This window comes from Peromyscus californicus, unplaced genomic scaffold (genome assembly GCF_007827085.1).
Source record: "Peromyscus californicus insignis strain IS unplaced genomic scaffold, ASM782708v3 Scaffold_6__1_contigs__length_162567912, whole genome shotgun sequence".
NCBI classification, from domain to species: Eukaryota; Metazoa; Chordata; class Mammalia; order Rodentia; family Cricetidae; genus Peromyscus; species Peromyscus californicus.
In genome coordinates, this window is record NW_026294584.1 from 12,466,493 (window position 1) to 12,489,853 (window position 23,361).

Below are 23,361 nucleotides of genomic sequence, written 5' to 3' on the forward strand. Positions count from 1 at the left end.
TGTTTCATTAAACATTGTTGTGGTTATAGGAAATAAATGTATTACCTTACTATAAATAATGTAACTTTACATTGTAAAAGGTTATTTGATATCATATTATTTGTGATTTAATTTGATAACTTACAACTACTATGAGAAAACGAATCACATAAAGACTAAAAGAAGCTATCAAACTCTTCTCTAAGCCATATCTCTGCAATGATTTATAACATGTAAGCTTGGCATGGTGGTACCCTTGGGAGGATGGGACATCTGGATAACAAGGTTAGATCCCGTACCATGAGGAATGAACACTTGGTGAACCTTACTGTACAATTCTTAGTCATTTCTTTAGGTATTTAAAAAATATTTTAGAAAGTTCTCAGAAAGGCAAGAAAAATGGTTTTTATCCCAACTTATATAAATAAATTCAAACTTGAAAGAGAATAATAAATGTTAAAATCTGCCTTCAATCACTTACCACCATGAAGTACAGAACACAGTCAGCTGAGCAGAGGGTCTCAAAGACAAATGTTATTCTTCCTAGCTCAGAACCTGTAGCTCCAGTCATAGATGTTGGTGGTCTACATGACAGACCGAAATTGCAATATCAATAATAGATGCTGAATGCAGTTTGAAATAAAATTAAATCATGTGTTCTCACTAAACTGAAAATCCAGCTTGTTTGTTAACTAATCTACTGCTTCTTGAGGAAGCACAGACCCTCCCTTTCTCAGTCTGTGTGTCCATACCCATCATGATATGCTTGACTCTCCTGCTTCTAAAGGAAGGAAGAGACTCACACTGGGAAATCTCAATATGTGGGACTAAAGCAAAGACATAAATAAATGTGTAACATACTAACTCACAAATAGAGTTGAGAAAAATAATAGACAATTAAACGACACAATAGCAAATGTTGTGGATTTATCACTTTTACTCATTTTAAAGTGGTTGTCTTAACTTATGATATGTTGGTTGTCCCTGGGCAGAGGACATGTCTCATGTGACTTCTTGTGCACAGACCTATCACCTCTCAGTGTTGGCACTTGTTAGCACTCCTGCAAATGAATGACTTTGACTAAGTCTTCTCTGTTAAGGATCAACGAATTATGTTTATTACAGGTTTGGTTGTAATGCTGTTAAAACATTTCAGTTTTATCTAAGGAACAGACATGACTGGCATTTATAAATTATTAGTGACCAGTTCTAAAGATGCCTAAATATCATATATCATTCTCTGACACACTGTTCTTTATTTGATAACAAAAACACTCCATATAACAAGTCCTACTCTGCTATTTCTATAGAGGAAGTGAAGATTCCCATAGAAAGGACCAGCACCCCTTACTTAAATCCTGGGATGTGCAAGGTTAAGATGAGGTAGTCATTGTCAGAGCCTCCAGCTCCACTCTGGATGTGATCTCCAGCTACCTCCCAACCTGAAAATGATAAAAGACATTTTATTAGTAAAATTTCATTAATTAATAACAAAATTGTTAAAATAAGACCAATACATATTAAGCTCAAAGTTAGAAATACTCCAGAAAATGTCATATTTTTAAATATCAATTGTAGACTGGATACAAAAGTTCACTTCTAGATACCCACAAAGACATTCTGACTGTACTACTTTGTATACAAGTTATTCAATGTGAGACAAGGTGACAGTTTTCTCAATGAAGCATGATTTTCCAAACTGAAACAGGTGGCATTTATCTACTCTGACACACTAAAATGGATACTTTGTGTTGGAATAGACACCTTCCCACTCTGTTGACAGCCAATGGAAAACAAAAACTTCAAATTACTAAAGATTTAGGGTCAGGAGTTCTTTCCAGTTTACTGCATTTTGTTTCACAATTTAACTTTTACTAAATGTCAATAAGTATAGCATACATGGAATAGTAGATAGGCCTCCCTCCTGAGGAGTAGGAAATGTGAAGCATACACATGATAACAGATGCCAACACTGTGAGGTTATAGGTCTGTGCACAAGAAGTCACATGAGGCATGTCCTCTGCACAGAACCAACCAACATACCATAAGCCAAGACAACCACTTTAAAATGAGTAAAAGTTATAAATCCACATATAGCATGAAGCAAGCTTACTATCTAAGGGCAATACTTAGCATTGATACATCTCCAAATTACTACTTCAAGAGATGTAGTACAGGCATTCATACCAGTACCAGCTTGGCAGCTTGGCAATTTTTAAATACAATAATTTAAAGTAAATTAGCATGTTGAATACACACTACTAAAACATAATAAAATAATGTGTTTTCATCTATTAGAGAAATGTTGATAATTCTGCTGCCTAAAGGTTCTCATGACTGAAAACAAAGAAAGGTAGTTATCAACTTTTAATTCTAAGAGCTGAGTAACCATGAAACCCTGTGGCCCAGTAAGATGAGAGTTTGGGTAATAATAGAAGAAGAACTTAGGTTTAGACAATAACTCCGTGACAATGATAAGGAGGACCAAGGTACCCCCTGCAGAGCAAGCGAATGCCAAGAGAGGGCAGACTGTGGTTATATTTCTAAGGACACCTCTTCAAACCTATGAATACCATGAAGAAGTACAGAATGTGAGAGAAGGCCAAGGAAGCGGCAGCAGCAAGTGGATTGTGTGCAGGAGTTACTATGCTTCAAGTAGAAACAAATGCTGCACAATGTTTCAATATTGCCCAATGCAGAGTCCACCAACTTCCCTCATTTTGGTCTGTCCTGACCAAGATATATAGTTTTTTTTTTTACTTACCATTATCTTCGATTTTTTTATAGTCATATCACAAACATTTCTCCAATATAAATCATTTTACATCTAATTTTATCTAAGTATATCCCCATTGTTGAAAATTTGCTTTCTCCTGCTTTTCATTCATATAGGCAACATTAAAATTAACATCCTTGCATGCAACTTCCTTCTTCATATCACATGGTTGTATTGGTATAGATCCCAAGAAATAGCATTACTGAGTCAGAAGAAAACAAAAATTAAAAATTCTGGAAATGTATTTTCAAATTTTTTCAGAATACTGTTTCAGTATAATGATTATGCACATAATATTTTATTCAATTGAGCTACCTTATGTTGGTAAACATTATTCTATTTCTGGAAAGTGAGATTATTTCCATTTGTGTTTTTATACATGATGCCCAATGAATCCATTCACGAACAATCAAATTGTCTCCAACTTTTAATTTCTCACAGGCACAAATCCAACATGCAAAAATTTGCTCTTCATCCCTAACATGCAACTTTGTCAAATTCAGACCTCAGGAATATGAAAACTCTCCAACCACTCATCCAACTCAGTCTGAACACACGCGCTGTAACTCTCCAGCCAGGAGGGTGACACCCTCCTTAGCCAAGCTGCCCCATGACATTCCACCTGACCCTGTTGTGTGCTGTTTATTACAAGAATGGCACAGAGACTCTAGATCACAAAGTTACACACTGCTTTTTATCTTTGTATTTTTCTTTTTCTTTACAGATTGTGAGTAAATTGGTAGTGAGTAAAGTATTGGTGTAAGAGTGAGTCTTCTATAGAAGTTGCTGATATCTCTTCTAGTGAGTAAGCACACACATGTACTAGTCCTTCTGTGGATTCACTCAATACTCGCGTTTTCCCAGTCTTATTTTCCTAATTGATCTTAAATTCCTGACTTGAAATGCAATCATAGGACACACCTAAGGAATATCAACTCTTATAGAGAGGTAACTACTATAGTGTTTCCTCTTCTCTCAGGGGATAAATTCCTAAAAGTGGTATTATTGAGCAATAAGGAATATTTTGCATTTAATGTACATCAGGTCTTGGACTTTCATGTAGCTGGAGTTTTTCTCTCTGGGTCCCACCAAGTCCTGGCAGTCCCATTGCCCACTTAAAAAATAAACATACAGACACTAATATTATTTAAACTGCTCGGCCATTAGCACAGGCCTAACATTGTCTAGCTCTTACTATTATACTCAGCCCATTTCTGTTAATCTATATGTTGCCACGTGTTCCGTGGCTTTACCTGCTGCCTTTTTTTTGGTTTTTCGAGCCTTTATATGATGCTCCCTGGATGGCAGGCTGGCATCTCCTCCTCTCCACCTTCCTGTTCTCTACACAAGCCACATAAAGATGGATATTACACAGAGAATCTGGATTATGTTGTCTTTGATATTTTTAACTGCAGAGAGATATTTGATTGTAAAGGCAGATGAGTTAAACCAATATATATATATATATATATATATATATATATATATATATATTTTAAAGATACCTTGACTTCAAAATTTGGATATAAGGATATGTTGCTTTGGAACGGAGGCTCTGCTTTTGTTTCCACAGAAAGCCAGAGGCTATGGACTTGTTCCCGATTAAGATACATCAGGTTTGACCAGCCAAGACCCTGAAAAGGTCTCTGATGACACATGGCCCAGATGATCCAACATCCAGAACAGTTTCAAGGCAACTGGGCTCAGATGATACACCTTCATGGACTACTCCATAATCCTAAAATTTTCTTTGTGTCCCCATAAAATACAGCGCCCCCCCTCCAGCAAGAAGTAGTAAGAGAAGCTACGCCCAAATTCCCAAATATACCAAGCTGGCTTTGGAGATGGAATTGGCTCACTCCTTCTCTAAACCCAAGCATATTTCTAAAAGAAAAAAAAAGGTTGAGAGATTCTTGTGTCCCATATCAGAAGAGCCCTCTGGTGTGGGACAGAGAAAAAGAACAATATTTTTATTTAAAGCAGGTTGATTATAAATGCAATCTCTTTCTAAAGAAGAAAAGGGGACAGTTTAGATATGATAGGATGAAAGGGTAGATTAATGAGCCTACTTTTAAAGAACAACTTGTTTAAAATGTTTTACATTGCTATGGATTTTAGTTTATTGATACAAGTTTAAACTTAATTTTGTTATACTGTATGTGTATTTTTATTCTTGTTTAAGGTATTATGTTTATACAACTCATTTAAATTGTAATAGAACAACTAGTCTTCTATGATAGTCAAACTTATAGTCATGTTAAGTTTTCTAGGTATATATAGATATAATTCAATTAGGTAGGTAATCTTCAAACACTTCAAAGACTTACAGAATATGGCATTTAAAATGTTTTAAAAATTTAGACTTTTTGGACAGTGAGACATGTCTGCTCCTGGCCGCACTGGATTTTCTTCAGAGAGAAGGATGGACATTGAAGACACTCTATATTATGCTGAGTTTATCTTTACCTTGGCAAAAATAGCCATTTGGGCAAGAAACTATTCTTGCCTGGACTGCTTGATCGAGTGGACATGCAGGACCCATGGGAAGGTGACCACTGAACTTTGCCTGACAAAACAGTCCTTCAGGTTCCTGCCTCTCAGAGGAAACTGCCAGACATTCTACAGGACACAGAGAGAAGTGACTGAGAGACTCTAGGCCTGTGGGCTAAAGACAGATGCCCCAAATTTACAAAAGAACTTTGGATGACTGTCTAGGCTGCCAGTTGTCTCTGTCTACTGTTGGAAGACTCTCAAAAGTTGCTTGTGTACTTCTCCCATTTTTCAGGTAATAGTATATCCTTCTGAGGTCTTTGATGTAGTTGAAGCTAGATACAATTTTCCTTATATGTGATAAAAGATAAATTAGATATGAAACCTTAGACTCATAAATATAGGATAGTTAGGATATCTTCTTTAATTTTGCAAAGTACAAATAGACTAGATATTATAAATAGACTAAACAGTGTAAGTATAATTCTTGCTTGATAATTGTTTTGTTTTCTGTAATTTTACTATGTGAAAGTTAAAACCTTCCTTTTTGAAAAAAAGAAAAGGGGAAGTGCTGTGGGATGTTCTGTATGTTAAATGTGTTGCTCTGATGGGTTAATAAATAAAACATTGATTGGCCAGTAGCCAGGCAGGAAGTATAAGTGGGACAAGGAGAGAGGAGAATTCTGGGAAGTGGAAGGCTGAGGCAGAAAGACGCTGACAGACGCCGTCATGACAAGCAACATGTAAAAGATACCGGTAAGCCACAAGTCATGTGGCAACTTATAGATTAATAGAAATGAGTTGTTTTAAGATATAAGAACAGTTAGCAAGAACTCTACCACAGCCATACAGTTTGTAAGCAATATAAGTCTCTGTGTGTTGACTTGGTTGGATCTGAGCAGCTGCGGGACTGGCAGGTAAGAGAGATTTGTCCTTACCATGGGCCAGGCAGGACCAAGAAAATTCCAGCTACACTTTCACTCATCTATTGGCTCAAAATTATTAAAGACTATTTTTTCTGTTGATCTCTGTACTCATGTGAACATCTCATCTCCTATGTCCCAAGTCAGTTCTGGGGAGCTATTAATTTAAAACATGTAATTTTAAAATTGTGTATATAGACCTAGGTACAATGATCAAATATAATATGGAGAAAGTAAGATGATAAAAATGACAGCGAGGTGATAAAGTTAAAGGATGGATTTCATTATTAAGTCTTGTTGTTTAGAATACCTACTGCGAGTGTCAGATTTCAAAATGAATACAACCAACAAGTATTATTGAAAGAACTCTGCCACATTTGTAAGTTTTCAGTGAGTGGGATTCAACTGCTTCTTGTGAAAACAATCACAGGCTTCATAGGAAACAGAAATCTTTAACTTTTTACCAGGGCACAGAGCTGAACCAGATTAAAGCAACCAATGACTGCTGTGGAATATTCCTTTACACTATGTGAATATATGCCGCTGCCATTGGTTTAATAAAGAAGACGACTGGCCAATAGCTGAACAAAATAAGGTTAGGCAGGACAGCCAGACTAGGAGAATGCTGGGAGGAAGAAGGGTAGGGAGAGGAGTCGGCAGCCAAATGCAGAGGGAGCAGGAGATGAATGTGCCATGCTAATAAAAGTACTATCACATGGTAAAGCATAAATAAGGAAAATGGGATTAATTTAAGTTGTAAGCGCTAGTTAGTAATAAGACTGAGCTATCAGCTGAGGATTTGTAAATAATATAAGCCTCAGTGCATTTATTTTGGAGCTTGTGGTCCCCATGAAAACTCTGCCTACATACCACTCTTGAAGGGAGTAGAAGATGTAGATGCTGTTACTTTCCTTGCTACATCTCTTCTGGTATTTGTGACTTTAAATGTGAGCTTCAATATCCACTTCAAAAGTGACTACATAAAATGCAAGATTTATATAGCAGCCTGTCCACCTTCCAACCCCCATGCACACATCTATCCTCGGGAGATAAACTCTGAGACCCCCACAGTGAACACAGCAAGTCCTACTATTTAATACCTTTTCTATCTTAGCACTTACCACATGCTGCCATTCGATTCCTGCCATTTGAGGTGTGAGAGCAATGCCCGCAGGGATGTGATTTTTCCTTTTTCGCAGTTTAATGGCTAAAAGCTTTGTCTTACCATAGATTTTTAGCAAGTTCAGCAAACAATGTCTGTTCTTTCTTTACTAAGTTAAGAACTTTCGCATTTTCAGCTGGAAGGGTGGGAGGGGGAGGGCAGGATTAGGGAGTGAGCCAGTGATGGCAGCTTTGATAGATTCTGTTTGGCATGTTACTTAGGGTTTGAGATTATTATTAGGAGTCATTTGAACAGATATTGTGAACCATGAGCACTGGGTCTAAACACCAAGATGCTACTAAGTCACTGATGGACAGGAAGCAGATGAAATCAGACAAAGGGATAATGCACATCATAGCTGGGAAGAAAAAAAACGGAAGGAGGTTTCATTAGGTACTTAGAACAGTTTGCTATTTAAAAATTGGTTTCTGGAATTTTCTACTTGATATTTACATACTGTTATTGACTATACAAAGCTGGAACTAAAGAAAGTGAGGCCATGGGAAGGAGAGAAGTACTGTAGTTTTTCTACTTTAGGAAGGCCATCTGACTGGTTGCTTGGCTTTTATGTAAGGGCTAGGATGGACACACAGCCAAGGAAGACAAACTTCCTCACAAACGTGCCTGGTATTTTTAAAAAGCTAAGTCTGAACACAAATGGTGTTTTTGCCGCCACAACAGCTAAGGTAGAGTCCAAACTCACCATTCATTCCATCACACTTGGAATTCCCAACATTGAAGCAGGAAGTCTTCATGTTGGCAGGAAGGACATTCCACCATTTATACTCAAACCCAAGTGCTGGCTCTGTTCCTGCTGGACACGGCTTGCATTCTGCAGAAGATGGGTGAACAACCATCACATTAGACCACATCTGGACAGGTCTCTCTGTGCCAAGTGCCTCTAAACCATAATTATGAGAAATGTGAGGGAAGGATGTTATACCACCAATTCCCTTGGGAACATCTTCAAACATGAACTGGAAAATGTTTCTAGACAGAGTACCAAGGCATGTGTATGTATTTGGTGGTTTTGAAGAGTACCAACACATGTGTATGTATTTGGTGGTTTTGTAGAGTACCAAAGCATGTGTATATATTTGGTGGGTTTGTTTGCATAGTGTTTCATTGTATGTTTACACACACACACACACACATACACACACACAGGCAAATGAATGCTCATCCTTATTATCAACAGTTAACTAATAAAATAGGGTCATTTTTCAAAGAATAATTAAATATACTATTTTTAAAGGAGACTGTCTCACATATACAAAATGCCAGTAGGACAATTCTCATTAGATGGTAAATAAATCACGATCTCACAGTCCCATTATCAGTATTTTTCAACTCTTCTTCCTCCCAATGAAATAAGAAATGTATCTTCTAAAGACTGCTCCAGAAAATCAATTGAAAACAAGATCAGAAGTCTATTAATATTATTTTCTAAAAGCGCAGTTCATGATAGACACCCTACCCTTTGTTCCGTCTGAAAATGTCCCGGGAGGGCAGGGATGGCATGAAGAAGATCCGTTGTTATAGAATCCTGGGTTGCAGGGGGGACAATCCTTCTTCTCTCCAGAAGGGGGCAGCCTGATAGCATCCATGAGGTCCTCCCTGCAGATTTTCGGCTCTATCCACTTATACATTATCTGTGTCTGAAGAAAAAAAAAAAAAAAAAAAGAGTTTTTAAAATTAAAACTAAAAGCAAATCATGCAACATCCTTACAACAAAGATGCTAACTGACAAACTAAAAAAACACAATCAGTGGGAGAACAGAGGAGGGGTTGAGAAAATCCAAAACAGTGACAATGGGAGAGAAAAAGAGGACACTTTCACTAACACAGCAAGGAGAAAAAAAAATTAGATAGGAAAATAATCATCGTGTGTGTGTGTGTGTGTGTGTGTGTGTGTGTGTGTGTGTGTGTGTGTGTGTGTGTGTGTGTGTGTGTATGAGCATATTAAGATCTAAGGTCAACATCTGATGTCGTTCTTAATTGCTGTCCACCTTTTGCTGCGCACACCCACATGCCATTGCACACATGTGGAGGTCATAACAAAACTTGCAGGAATTGACTCTTTGCTTCCACATTGTGGGTCTGGAGGACTGAACTCAAGTCAGCAAGCTTAGTGGTAAGTGCTTTTACCCGATGAGCCATCTCTCTAAGTCTAACCCCCACCCAGGTTATTTTTTGAGATCAAGCCTCTCACTGAACCTGAAGCTTATAGATTGAGCTAGGCTGGCTGGCCAGCCATCCCCAGGTGCCCCCCTGTCTCTTCCTCCTCAGTTCTGAGATTACAAGAGTGGATTCCTATACTCAACTTTTTTTTTTTTTAATGTGAGTTCTGGACAACCAAACTTGGGTTCTCATGCTTGTGTGGCGAGCACTTTACCAAGTGAGCCATCTCCCTAGTCCCCGGAAATGACTGTTACATTGCAAAAGTTTTATTATATATATATATATATATATTTATATATATATATGCATATATATATCAAAAGTTTTTAACCTAAGTCATAAATACCCTTACGATACAGATGGCATGCTCCTTATCATGAGTCCCTCTTTAAAATGTAAACTACTACTAAATGGTCACCCCTGAACACACATATAAGAGTAACATTTTACAGACCGAGCATGTCATGTCCAGAAATACATATGTCTACACATACATATGTATGCATGTAACAACAAACAATGAAAAGAAAAGAGGCCACAAATTTGAAAGAGAGCAAGGAAGGGTATTTGAGAGGATTTGGAGAGAAGAAAGGGAAGAGAGGAATGATGTAATGAATTTATAATCTCAAAAATAAAAGGCAAGTGTAAACAACTGCTGCCCTTGTACCCATTTACTTCACTGGGTAGCCAACAGCTTCAATACACTGACTTGGTCTCGATTGTTTATACTTTTGGTTGTGAGCTGAGCCTGAGCCATCTCCCCAGCCCTTCTTGCTTATCTGTGACCGTCACTGCTCTTTCTTTCCTCCAGCCACAGCCTTTCCTACCCTACTTTACACACAGTCATCATCAAAGAAAATGTCACTTTTCAAAAAGAATAGACTAAACTTCATGTGCGCTCATAATAATTCATAAACACCAGTAATTTTGAGCCTTTTTCAGTAACAAGAGCTGTAGCTAAACTATTGTCTCCAGAAGTTTCTAATCCTTCTCCATGTGCTCTGAGCTTCAAGACAAATGCACCCTCTGCTCTTGATGCATGTCATCAGTTAAACGCCTTTGTTATCCTCGTCCACACAAAACAACACAAAAAATAGTGGTAACAGCTATGCCCAAAAAACTGCCCACACCTGGCTACTCTCACATTGAAACCAGAATACCGAATGGGTTAGCTGTTCTAAAGCAAAAGCGGAAGATGAACACTGAGGGATAGAAGGAGGTGGTCTAGCACAAACAGAACAGTAAATCAATACCATAACTACATAGAATATTTTAGAAGAGACAATGACGGTTTCTTTCATCCAATAAACTTTTGAAAGTATTGGTTGTCCTTTACAACAACTTCTGTAGTAGGAAGTCTATTGAACTAGAGAATGGAACTACAGGCAGTACTCCACCACTGTTTCTAGTCAGTAAGAACCAAGCACAGTGAGCCTTGACAACACTCAAGTGGTCTCCTTGAACATGCTCGTGGAAGATGCATTATCTTGTATGAAGAAGGATGCTAAGGAAAATGCTTTAAGCATAGATGCCTCAAAAGAATGATAAATAGTATTATTTTCTCTTTATAGCTCCCTTTTCCACATTCATTTTATGGTTCATGTTATGATACGATTTAATGTGCTACTTTATCCCTCTGCCTGTGTTACCATCTGCAAAACAGTGGCTGTTCCAGCTAAGTCTTCCTAAGTAGCTAAAAAAAAAAATCAAATTAAATACTATATCCATAAAAGACTCTCAACTCCCTTCAAAAAAGGTAGCAGAAAATTCAGAGAATATAAACAAAGAATCATTATAGTAGAGACACAGACTTTAAGTTTCCAGTTTAACAAGTATAAAAAGCAAATTTTAAATCCTAATAAATTCATTAATTTCCTGACTCATTAATAAAAACGGATGACTGCTACATTTAGGGGAATTTTTGTTCCTACACAAGAACAGAGATGTCATGCAACATTGAAGAATCTTCCCAACCTCTTCAGGACAAGCGTTTTACTCTCCCCAAGTTTGTGACCAAGGAAACACTCCAAATTAGATGTGTGTGTGTGGGGGGGGGTATGTGGTGTGTGTGTATGTGTGTATATGAGTGTGTTGTGTGGTGTGTGTATGTGTGTGGTGTGTGTTTGTGTTTTGTGTATATGTATGTGTGTGTGAGTGTGGTATATGTATGCGTGTGTGGTATGTGTGTATGTGCTGTATGTGTATGTCTGTGTGTAAGAGTGTGGTGTATGTATATGTGTTGTGTGTGTGTGTGTGTGTGTATGTAGTGTTTGGTGTATGTGTGGTGTGTGTAGTATGATGTATGTGTGGTGTGGTATGTGTGTGTATGTAGTGTGTTGTGTGTGTGTTTTGTGTCTATGTGTGTGCTGTATGTGTATGTCTGTGCAAGAGTGTGGTACGTGTGTGTGTGTGTGTGTGTGTGTCTGTGTGTATGTGGTGTTTGGTGTATGTGTGGCGTGTCTGTGTATGTGTGTATAGTGTATTGTATGTGTGGTATGTGGTGTGTGTGTGTGTGTGTGTGTGTGTGTGTGTGTGTGTGTGTGTGTGTGTGTGTGTGTGTGCAGGCCAAACAACAACCTTGGGCATCATTCTTCTGGCTCTATCTAACTTTTTTTTTTTTTTGAGACAAGCTCTCTCACTGACCCAGATCTCAACAATAAGGCTAGGCTGCTGGTTGGCCATCCAGTCCTGGGGATCTGTCTTTATGTCCCATTGTAAACACAGGCCACCAGGCCAGGCTTCACACATGGGTGTTGGGGACTGAACTCACGTTCTCCACTAACTAAGCTCTCTCCCCAGCCCCAGATTAGATCCATTAAACAACTTACCCAAGAGATGCACACAGCACCATTAAAGAAGGATTAATCTGATGAGAATAAAAACAATAAAATATGCAAGGAGATTTGGGAAGCCAAATAACCATTTGCTTCCAAAGTAACCAAAGAAGATTTTTAAAAAATAAAAAATATATTTTAATCCTTAAATATTTTAACATGGAGAAATCAAGTCACAAATCCTCCATGATTCGGGCGATGGTGGCGCATGCCTTTAATCCTAGCACGCGGGAGGCAGAGGCAGGCGGATCTCTGTGAGTTCGAGGCCAGCCTGGGCTACAGAGTGAGTTCCAGGGAAGGTGCCAAAGCTACAAAGAAGAAAAAAAAAAAACAAATCCTCCATGATTCAAGTTTCATTACAAACCTTCCTGCCACACATGACAAACTGCTTCTCTATCTTTCTACAGAGACATATGCTCCCAAGTGCAGCTGATGGGAAAAGATACTAATTAATATTAATGATCCTTAGAACCAGATGGCTCACAGCGCAGGTGAGACACCAACAATCAACTTATTCTTTGGAAAGTGAGATGCAAACATGAGATATTTTTATGAAACCCAAACCCTCTCAACAGAGAAGTTTTAACATAAAGAGTTAAGATGTCCTTATGGATCTATGTGAAACTTTAAAAGTGGATCTTGGGGAGTCCAAGGTCAGCCTGGTCTACACCGAGTTCTAGACCAGTCAAAGCTACATAGGGAGATTTTGTCAAAAAAAAAAAAAAGAAAGAAAGAAAAAGAAGAATGAAACAAACAATACATTGAATTTATAAAACATGGGTACATTATTTTCTTCTATATGAAGAACATGTTCAGAAATTCTCTGACATATGAAAAACACAGTTCATATATATGTATACATACATCATGCTTGCAAGTGTGTGTATCTGTGTATGTTCTAAACAATATTTAAAATATGCATGGCCTTAATTCTATTAGGCCAGGTCAACCTGATACTGTCATACTGGCCACTGGCATTATATTCATTAATATAACAGAGCACTCAGTAATGTAATAAATACAGTTTTTATATGTTTTCATGTTGTTAGATAAAGTGAATCATTACTAGATCTCATTCATTTATGCAGTAGTATTGAATTCATTATCATTACATAGAATAAACTAAATTTTACTTTTATTAGTAAGGCAAGTTTAACTAAGGAAAGTTGACTTTAAAGGTATTATACCCAATACTTCTCATTCCGTTTTAGTGGCCTCCTTGTGTATTTTCTAAACAGAGCTAGCCTCACATGGCATTATTGCAGGCCATGGTCAGCCTTGCTCTGCAATCCCTTATCAGCTAATGCTGTTAGTTTGTGTTAGCATTGATATTAAAAATAATAGTTATATTTCTTATTAAAACTTTCCACTAATCACTTCAAATTAGTTATGTATTTACTCTAAATCACTCAATGTAATATTCTTTCAAAGTATTTAAAGGCATAAAGGAAGTTTCATATTCACATAAATATAAAAAGTACTGATTAGCATCCACAGATGCAAAATTAGGAAAGGAAAATAGTATTTGTTGATATCTCCAAAAACTAAATGCCCTGTTTCAGGATGCAAGCATATCTGAAGGACACTTCACAGAGGCCATGTCACCCTAAGCTTCTCACTGACACGGCTAATACAGCTGATTTTTTAAATTCAAAGAATGACAGGTCAACTGCAAAGTTCATCTGTGCATTTTCCTCCAGCTAAATGTTGTTCATATGGTAATCACTTTGTGGTTTGTAAATTTGATTACACAGTAGTCTGGCATAATTGAATTAGTGTATGGCTGCATAGCTCTTCTGATAAGCATTCTGAGTTCTTGCAGTGCAATAGAAGCTACATAGCACACATTTCAAGCAGTGCTCTTCTTGATCTTCTGACCTCTGAAAGAATATAGTCTTTTTAAAAAGATGGTAATAATGTGTGGAGCACTCACCACATGCCAGGCCCTGGGCTGGAAATCTTTTTTGAGTATCTTATGTCTTCCCATAGAAACTTTATGAAGTAGGTAGCAATATCTATGTTCTTTTAAAAACTAAAAAAGTGAAAGCTTAAGAGCAATCTTGTCTGCAGAACTAGTTGGGAGGTCAAAGCAAAGGCAAGTTGCAACATCTAAATTCGTAGATTTCTTCTGTACTATCTGCACACACGGGTAACAGACAACCAGAGTGTGCTTATACCAGGAAAGAGTTTGATAAACATGGGATGAGTAAAACATGGCTGATACCTTTCCTTCTTCATCACATGGGGTGTGGATCTGGAAATAGTCTTTGGTAGTGCAGGGTGGGCGATCCACACACTCACTGGCTCCTTCCTCTGCAACACACACACACACACAGAGAGAAATCACTTCAGAAATGGACCAATTCCTTTGTGACCTTAAGAAAAAAAATGAACATCAAAACACAAATGGAAGCTAACATGTAAAAAAAAAAAAAATCACTGTACAGAGTAGCTTAGGAAGAATTATCCAAGCCTTAAGCAAATAAAGATTTGGGGTTTTTTGTTGTTGTTTTTGTTTGCTGGTTTGTTTTAGTTTGGTTTGGTTTGGTTTTTCTCTGTGTAGTTTTGGTGCCTGTCCTGGATCTCGCTCTGTAGAGCAGGCTGGCCTCGAACTCACAGAGATCTGCCTGTCTCTGCCTCCCGAGTGCTGGTATTAAAGGTGTGCGCCACCACCACCCGGCCAAGATTTGGTTTTTGTTTGTTTGTTTGTTTGTTTTGCGTTTCCAAGAGCAGGTTTCTCTACATAGCCCTGGCCATCCCGGGTATTAAAGGCATATGCCACTATCACCTAGCTATATGTTTGTATTTTTATCTTCCCCAGAGGGAGGATAAGTATTTCTATGATACATCTGCATCAGGGCAGCTGTTTCCAGACAATATTAGATTTTTCCTATATTATCACTGAACACTGGAAATCTGGAACAAATTAAAAACTTCTAAGTACCTCTCTACAGTCTCTATGGTAACAAATAATGGAAGCAAACAGTTGGCTAGACTGATGCAAACACATCTGGACCAATTATCTCTGGAGTGTGGAATAAAGGAAAATCATAGACAAAGGGAGAAAGTCATTCAGAAAAGGGCACTAGTGTGTCATGCTGTCCCTATGCAGCATGAATTCATTTCGTCGCATCGGCCTGTGGTCCATCACTGCTACCACACTTATTCTGCCATGTGAAGTACACTGGGCCAACATGAGCATGGAAAGAGAAGAATAAAAATGGTCAATTAGCCTTACCTGAAAACTGGGAGTCCTCCTTACACCGTATGCACTCTTTGGCTCCCTTCTCAGAATAGGTGTTTCTGGGGCACACTTGGCAGTTAAATGAGCCCGGTTTGTTGCTGAAAGTGCCTGGCTTACATGGGAAGCACTCTGAGGTGTACGCCACGCCTGTGTGGGAAGGAAAAACAGGGCTTGGGAGGGAGCACCCAGTCCGGTGAACACATCAGCACTTACTTGCTGCTTCTGCACAGAAGAGAGAGATGCTAACAGTAATGTGAGCCTAGATTCTTTATTTACCTAGAACAAAGACAGATGCAGTGTAGGAGCAAGCAGGAAAGACCCTGGAAATGGCTGTGTAGTGGTTTGTACTCCCAGCTTTGTCCAGTAGGTGTCCCAGTGACTAATGAGGTAACGTCCCTATGTGCCTGTTCCTAGGATGCAGCAAAACATCCCAATCTTTACTAAAGGGGAATTGCTGCTGCAACTCAACGCACTTCACCTGAGCATGAACCATGGCAGTGTTTATTGGTGCCTCAGCTGGGCTAGAAATGACCCATCTGCTCAGAAAGGCACAAGAGGCTTAGAAAACAGCCAGACTCTTATTATTTTTATGAATATAACAATGATGAGATTATCTGGCATAATTTACATATCTCTAATGAGTAATGGGTCTTGTATACAAATACACTTTCATTTTATTTTTTTAAAAAACCTGAAAATTATCATTGTGTTTACTGCTTTACACTGATTAAATAATCCAGTTTGAGGGTAGGAAGAAAAAGAAAAAAACTGATTAATCAATTTGGTGGATATAAAACTAAGGTTTTTAGACTTGTATGAGGTCTGACATTAATTTGTGTCTGTATTATAAACCCTTGAGTCAGTTAAACCAACACTCCAATAAACATTTTAGCAATAAAATTGGACGAGTGAGTCCCGCGGCTCAGAGCTTTGAAATACCTTCGATGGTGATATTTTTTACTAGCACGGGCTTGACGGCCTTAGAGCCCATGAGGATGCCTGTCGTTCTCCAGTACAGAATGTTGGTGCCTGATTTCAGCATCACCTACAGAAAGAAGCGCAAGACACTCGGGTCGGACAAGCTACTTCCAACCACAGGCAGACACTACCCCCTTATCCCCTCTTTTAATCCTTTCTATAATCACCAGTAAAATAGAATTTAAAAACTTAAATACTCTTAATTCCAGCCTAAGATATAATGAAGTTGTTTTAAAATTAAAAATCAAACAGTTCCTTATATATTCTGGATATCAGTCCTCTGTCAGATGTGGGGTTGGTGAAGATCTTTTCCCATTCTGTAGGCTGTCGCTTTGCCTTGTTGACCGTATCCTTTGCTCTACAAAAGCTTCTCAGTTTCAAGAGGTCCCATTGATTGATTGTTTCTCTCAGTGTCTGTGCTACTGGTGTTATATTTAGGAAGTGATCTCCTATGCCAATGCGTTCAAGACTACTTCCTACTTTCTCTTTTAGCAGGTTCAGAGTAGCTGGATTTATGTTGAGGTCCTTGATCCACTTGGACTTAAGTTTTGTGCACGGTGACAGATATGGATCTATTTGCAGCCTTCTACATGTTGATATCCAGTTATGCTAGCACCATTGAAGATGCTTTCTTTTTTCCATTGTGCACTTTTGGCTTCTTTGTCAAAAATCATATGTTCATAGGTGTGCGGATGAATGTCAGGGTCTTCAATTCGATTCCATTGGTCCACATGTCGGTTTTTGTGCCAGTACCAAGCTGTTTTTATTACTGTAGCTCTATAGTAGAGCTTGAAGTCAGGGATCGTGATGCCTCCAGAGGTTGTGTTATTGTACAGGATTCTTTTGGGTTTTTTGTTTTTCCATATGAAGTTGAGTATTATTCTTTCCAGGTCTGTGAAGAATTGTGTTGGTATTTTGATGGGGATTGCATTGAATCTATAGATTGCTTTTGGTAAGATTGCCATTTTTACTATGTTAGTCCTGCCTATCCATGAGCATGGGAGATCTTTCCATTTTCTGACATCTTCTTCAATTTCTTTTTTCAGGGACTTAAAGTTCTTGTCATATAGGTCCTTCACTTGCTTGGTTAGTGTTACCCCAAGGTATTTTATGTCATTTGTGGCTATAGTAAAGGGTGATGTATCTCTGATTTCCTTCTCCACTTCTTTGTCCATAGTATATAGGAGGGCTACTGATTTTTTTTTTAGTTGATCTTGTATCCTGCTATGTTGCTGAAGGTGTTTATAAGCTGTATCAGTTCCTTTGTGGAATCTTTGGGGTCGCTCAAGTATACTATCATGTCATCTGCAAATAGGGAAAGCTTGACTTCTTCCTTTCCAATTTGTATCTCCTTAATCTCCTTATGTAGTCTTATTGCTCTGGCTAGAACTTCAAATACTATATTGAATAAGTATGGGGAGAGCAGACAGCCTTGCCTCATTCCTGATTTTAGTGGAATCACTTTGAGTTTCTCTCCATTTAATTTGATGTTGGCTGTTGGATTGCTGTAAATTGCCTTTTTTATGTTTAGGTATGTTCCCTGTATTCCTGATTGCTCCAAGACCTTTATCATGAAGGGGTGTTGGATTTTGTCAAATGCCTTTTCTACATCTAGTGAGATGATCATGTGGTTTTTTTCTTTGAGTTTGTTTATATGGTGTATTACATTGATGGACTTTCGTATGTTGAACCACCCTTGCATCCCTGGAATGAAGCCTACTTGATCATGGTGGATAATTGTTTTGATGTGTTCTTGGAGTCTGTTTGCCAATATTTTATTGAGTATTTTTGCATCAATGTTCATGAGGGAGATCGGTCTGCAGTTCTCTTTCTTTGTTGTATCCTTAGACATCAAAATGCCCAACAGTCCAATTAAGAAATGGGCTATAGAACTAAACAGAGAATTCTCAAAAGAGGAAACTCAAATGGCTGAAAGACATTTAAGGAATTGCTCAGCATCCCTAATCATCAGGGAAATGCAAATCAAAACAACTCTGAGATACCATCTTACGCCTGTCAGAATGGCTAAGATCAAAAACACCGAAGACACCCTATGCTGGAGAGGATGTGGAGCTAGGGGGACTCTCCTCCACTGCTGGTGGGAATGCAAGCTTGTACAACCACTATGGAAATCAATATGGCGCTTTCTTAGAAAATTGGGAATACATCTCCCCCAAGATCCAGCTATACCACTCTTGGGCATATACCCAAGGAATGCTCAATCATACCACAAGAGCACTTGTTCAGCTATGTTCATATCAGCATTGTTTGTAATAGCCAGAACATGGAAACAACCTAGATGCCCTTCAACTGAAAAATGGATAAATAAAATGTGGTACATATACACAATGGAATACTACTCAGCAGAGAAAAACAATGACATCATGAGGTTTGCAGACAAACGGATGGATCTAGAAAAAATCATCCTGAGTGAGGTAACCCAGACTCAGAAAGACAAACATGGTATGTACTCACTCATAAGAGGATATTAGATGTGGAACAAGGATGACTGGACTGCTACTCACATCACCAGGGAGGCTACCTGGAAAACAGGTCCCCAAGAAAGACACGGGGATTGCCCAATGACGGAGAAATGGAAGAGATCTACATGAACAGCCTGGACATGAGTGGGGGTAATGAAGGGTAAGGGTTGAGGGAAAGAGAGCTTGGGGGAGCGGGAGATCCCAGCTGGATCAACAACAGAGAGGGAGAACAAAGAATAGGAGACCATGGTAAATGAAGACCACATGAGAATAGGAAGAAGCAAAGTGCTAGAGAGGCCCACAGAAATCCACAAAGATACCCTCACAACAGACTGCTGGCAATGGTCGAGAGACAGCCCGAACGGACCTACTCTGGTGATAGGATGGCCAAACACCCTAATTATCGTGCTAGAAACCCCATCCAACGACTGAGGGATCTGGATGCAGAGATCTCTGCGAGTCCAACTAGCGAGAATGAGGAGGGTTTATATGAGTGAGAATTGTTGAGACCAAGGTTGGATAAAGCACAGGGACAAATAGCCAAACGAATGGAAACACATGAACTATGAACCAATGGCTGAGGGGTCCCCACTGGATCAGGCCCTCTGAATAGGTGAGACAGTTGATTGGCTTGATCTGTTTGGGAGGCATCCAGGCAGTGGGACCAGGTCCTGTGCTCATTGCATGAGTCGGCTGTTTGAAACCTGGGGCTTATGCAGGATTGCTTGGCTCAGCCTGGGAGGAGGGGACTGGACCTACCTGGACTGAGTCTACCAGGTTGATCTCAGTCCTCGGGGGAGGCTTTGCCCTGGAGAAGGTGGGAATGGGGGGTGGGCTGGGGGGAAGGTGAGAGGGGCCAGAGGGGGGAGAACAAGGGAATCTGTGGCTGATATGTAGAACTGAATTGTATTGCAAAATAAAAATTAAAAAAAAAATCAAACAGTCTGGCATTCTGACAATCCACAAATATACTAAGGAAGAAACTAAGTCTAAAAAGATAAACTTGTTTTTAAACTTCAGAGTTGTGGCTTATACACAGAAGGGCTCTATCATACAGAGTAAACGAATCTGAGCCCAAGCATCTCCTTTGACAGTAATGTTATTCTTAAGGTCCATCTCTGGGTTGTAAGAAGAAGAAAGTCAGCATAGTGCTTATTTCTGCTGTGGCCTGGATATGGCGTGTGTGCTTCCTAGAGATCCGTGTGTGGGAAGCCTGGTCCCCAAGTGTGGCAGTAGTGAACTTCTGTGAGGAGAGACTATGGGATGTAGTTAGGTCACTGAGAACATTGCCTTCTGACGAGGCTAGAGCTGGTCTCGTGCAGTTAGTTCCCTCGTGACTGACTGTAGCAAAGGAGCAAGCCTGGGTCTCGGCACAGTCTCCACCTGTCCGACTTTCCGGCTTCACCATTGAGCACCCTTGGTCACATTCCTGCCATCTGACACCATCTTCCCCAGAGCTGGGAAGAGGTAGGTACTGTCACCTTAAACCTCCAAAATGGAATTGAATAAACCTTTTAAATTTAGAAAGTATCCAACTTTGGGTATTTTATTCAGTGGCAGAAAATGGGTTACATAGCTTTGTAGCTTTTAAAAACTATTCATAGGCCGGGCGGTAGTGGCGCACGCCTTTAATCCCAGCACTCGGGAGGCAGAGGCAGGCGGATCTCTGTGAGTTCGAGGCCAGCCTGGTCTACAGAGCAAGATCCAGGAAAAGGTGCAAAGCTACACAGAGAAACCCTGTCTTGAAAAACCAAAAAAAAAAAAAAAAAAAAAAAAAACTAGTCAGTGAGCCACAGTGTGACAGGAAAAAGAGAAAATGTGCTGTTCTACAGGTAGCTTGATCTAACTCTAACTTGAGAAATTTAATGACACTCACATTTGCTTCCTTTGCCACTGAGACATTGTCTTCATATAAATCAGACTAATTTTCTAATCAATTTCTTGCTGATCCATAGTTAGGAGGTCTTTGCTTTCTCGTTTGATGCCTTTATTCCTCTATGCACCCTGGCTGATGAAATTCAAGCTATACAACATTAAAATCTGCCCTACCCCAACATCCTGGAAGAGATGTGGAGAACTAGTGCATTCAGCACATTCCTCTTGCATTAAGTCTTCAGTGATGAAGACAGCACACTGGCTGCCAAAGCCCCATCAACTCGGTCTTGAGGAGAATTGACCTTGAGTGGTACTGATATTACTTTCGAGCAGAGAGATGAAAAATCTGCCTGCAAGTCTACATTGTGTGGAGTTGAGGATGAGGCATTTCTATAACCACAAAGACTAGGATGACAGTGATGGAAACCGAACTCAGGCTTCACACTGGAGGCTCCATCTGGGCCATTTCTGCTATCATCTCATTTGATACGGAACAACTGTTCTCATTTCTTCCTTTTTTTTGCTTCATATTAAACTTGTGGTTTTATTCAGGTTTGATTTTTAACAAATGTGTCAGGGAGAGAGCCGCAGGAAAGGGTGAAGCCCATGGGGGCAAGGCCCTCCCAGATGACTGAGGAGGGATCATGTCTGCTTCCCCCCTGCCCTTCTCACCACCGCTAAAGGGGCTTGGGGAAGAGACACAGGCAGGGAAGGGGGCTGGTCCCCAGTCTGTGCAAGTGGTGCTTGGGGGTGAAGGACTATGGAGAACAGGGGACCAGACAGGGAGAGTGGGATAAAGGGCACAAGACCATTTGCCAGAATCCACAGCTTTCTGATTCCAAATTGAATAAAAAAGAAAAAAAGGAGAGGTAGGGGGCCTAAACCACAAGCAATACCCAGTTCCCTTCCCCCCACCAGGGCTGTGAGGGAAGAGGCAGGTAGTAGCTTCACCAAGGCCATGGTTCCCTCATTCCTGGCCAAGGGAGCTAGGTGAAGAGCAGAGTCTCCCAGACAGTTTGAAGGAGTGAGGAAAATCAAAATAAAACGTCAAATAAATTGTATAGGAATACAGCCAAGGCCCAGCCAGAGTGGAACCCGGCTGGGGGAGGGGAGCTCTGTAGGCTCAAGGATCACTGCTGCCACCACTGCCACCTTGAAAGCCAGTTGTTCTGCCATGGCCTTGGCTGCAGCAGCTGCCTCCTCTGTCAGGGCAGACAGCACCGTGATCAGGATCTCTTCTCCACAGTCATACTTCTGCTCAGTCTCTTTGCCAAGGTCTCCCTCAGACAGACGAAGGTCCTCTCCTACCTCCCCACTGTCCTGGAGCAGGGATAGGTACCCATCCTGGATGCCAATCAGCTGGAAATCATTCCTTTTAATGTTGGGGGCATCCATATTATGAGTTGACGGGCAGATATCTTCCTATTTCTTCCCAGCAAAAATGTCAATACCAACCAGGTGGACCTTGGCATGGCCATGCTTGCCAGTCTTTGAAGTAGACATCTCAATGATCTTACATGGCCGGCCTTTGAGCACCACAAAACCATTCTTACATAATGCTGAGCCAGACTGCATTGGGAAGGTGGCTGAGGCCCCTGCATGTCCTGTCTCGAAGTCCAAAGCATCTGCCATTTTAAGAGGCTTCAATTCCAACTCACCAGCTCCTCAGCATGAAAAAGCCTGCAAAGCAACTGTTCTCATTTCTGACATGAAAGAAAGAACAGCCACCAAGTCGTCTATGGAAATACAGAGCCAGGTTTTAAAGCCATGCCTTACTCCAAAAGAACAGTGTCACAATAATCAAAGATGTACTAACACATGTCATCTGAGCATCTCAGATTCAATCATTTAGAGAGGTGTTGGGTAGACACTATGTGACCAGAGAGGGTAGAATTTTGACCCACGGATAGCAAATACATAGAAAGTGGGTTGGCACTCCAAAAGTGGGTAGATTTTGTGACAATCAGGTCTATGCAATGATAGAGACTGCAAAGGGCACAAAAAGCAAACCTGAAAAATGACTTCCTAAAACCACCACCGAGACCGTGGAATGAAGGCAATTCATGATCTTTCCAATGACCGGATACTGGTCTATCACACGTGGCAGGCACATTTGTAAAGTTGCATAATCGAACTTAGTAACATTTTGTATCAGTTTAAAATAGCTTTCTAAGTTGTTGAGTCCCACTTAATTTAAGGGAAAAAAGCTGGGATGAGAGAGGAATAGCAAAACATTCTAAGGAAGGGGGAAAACAGAAAAATAATTTAAAACTTTAAATGTGAGCCTAGGAAACATAAAAGCAATTTCTTTGCTAAATGGAACTTATCTAAAGTAGCAGACCATGTCATCCTTTTTATTTTCTTAGAATGAATGCTTAGAAATAGTTGGGAAATGGAAGGAGAAGAATGGAATTGGTGTCAACAAATAAACACAGG

General features: G+C 39.7%; 1 protein-coding gene and 1 pseudogene across 3 annotated transcripts in view; both read right to left on the minus strand.

Moving 5' to 3' along the window:
- Elapor2 (endosome-lysosome associated apoptosis and autophagy regulator family member 2) overlaps nucleotides 1–23,361 on the minus strand; it is a 182,492-nt gene that overhangs the window by 39,756 nt on the left and 119,375 nt on the right. For all 3 annotated transcript variants that reach the window (XM_052722249.1, XM_052722251.1, XM_052722250.1), the window contains 7 exons: nucleotides 16,529–16,634; nucleotides 15,584–15,736; nucleotides 14,570–14,658; nucleotides 8,808–8,988; nucleotides 8,034–8,162; nucleotides 1,331–1,421; nucleotides 461–563 (listed from right to left, as the gene is read on the minus strand). In XM_052722249.1, the coding sequence (XP_052578209.1) occupies nucleotides 461–563; nucleotides 1,331–1,421; nucleotides 8,034–8,162; nucleotides 8,808–8,988; nucleotides 14,570–14,658; nucleotides 15,584–15,736; nucleotides 16,529–16,634 (852 nt within the window). The remainder of the gene's footprint in view (nucleotides 1–460; nucleotides 564–1,330; nucleotides 1,422–8,033; nucleotides 8,163–8,807; nucleotides 8,989–14,569; nucleotides 14,659–15,583; nucleotides 15,737–16,528; nucleotides 16,635–23,361) is intronic.
- Nucleotides 21,408–23,358, minus strand: LOC128100129 (eukaryotic translation initiation factor 5A-1-like; annotated as a pseudogene).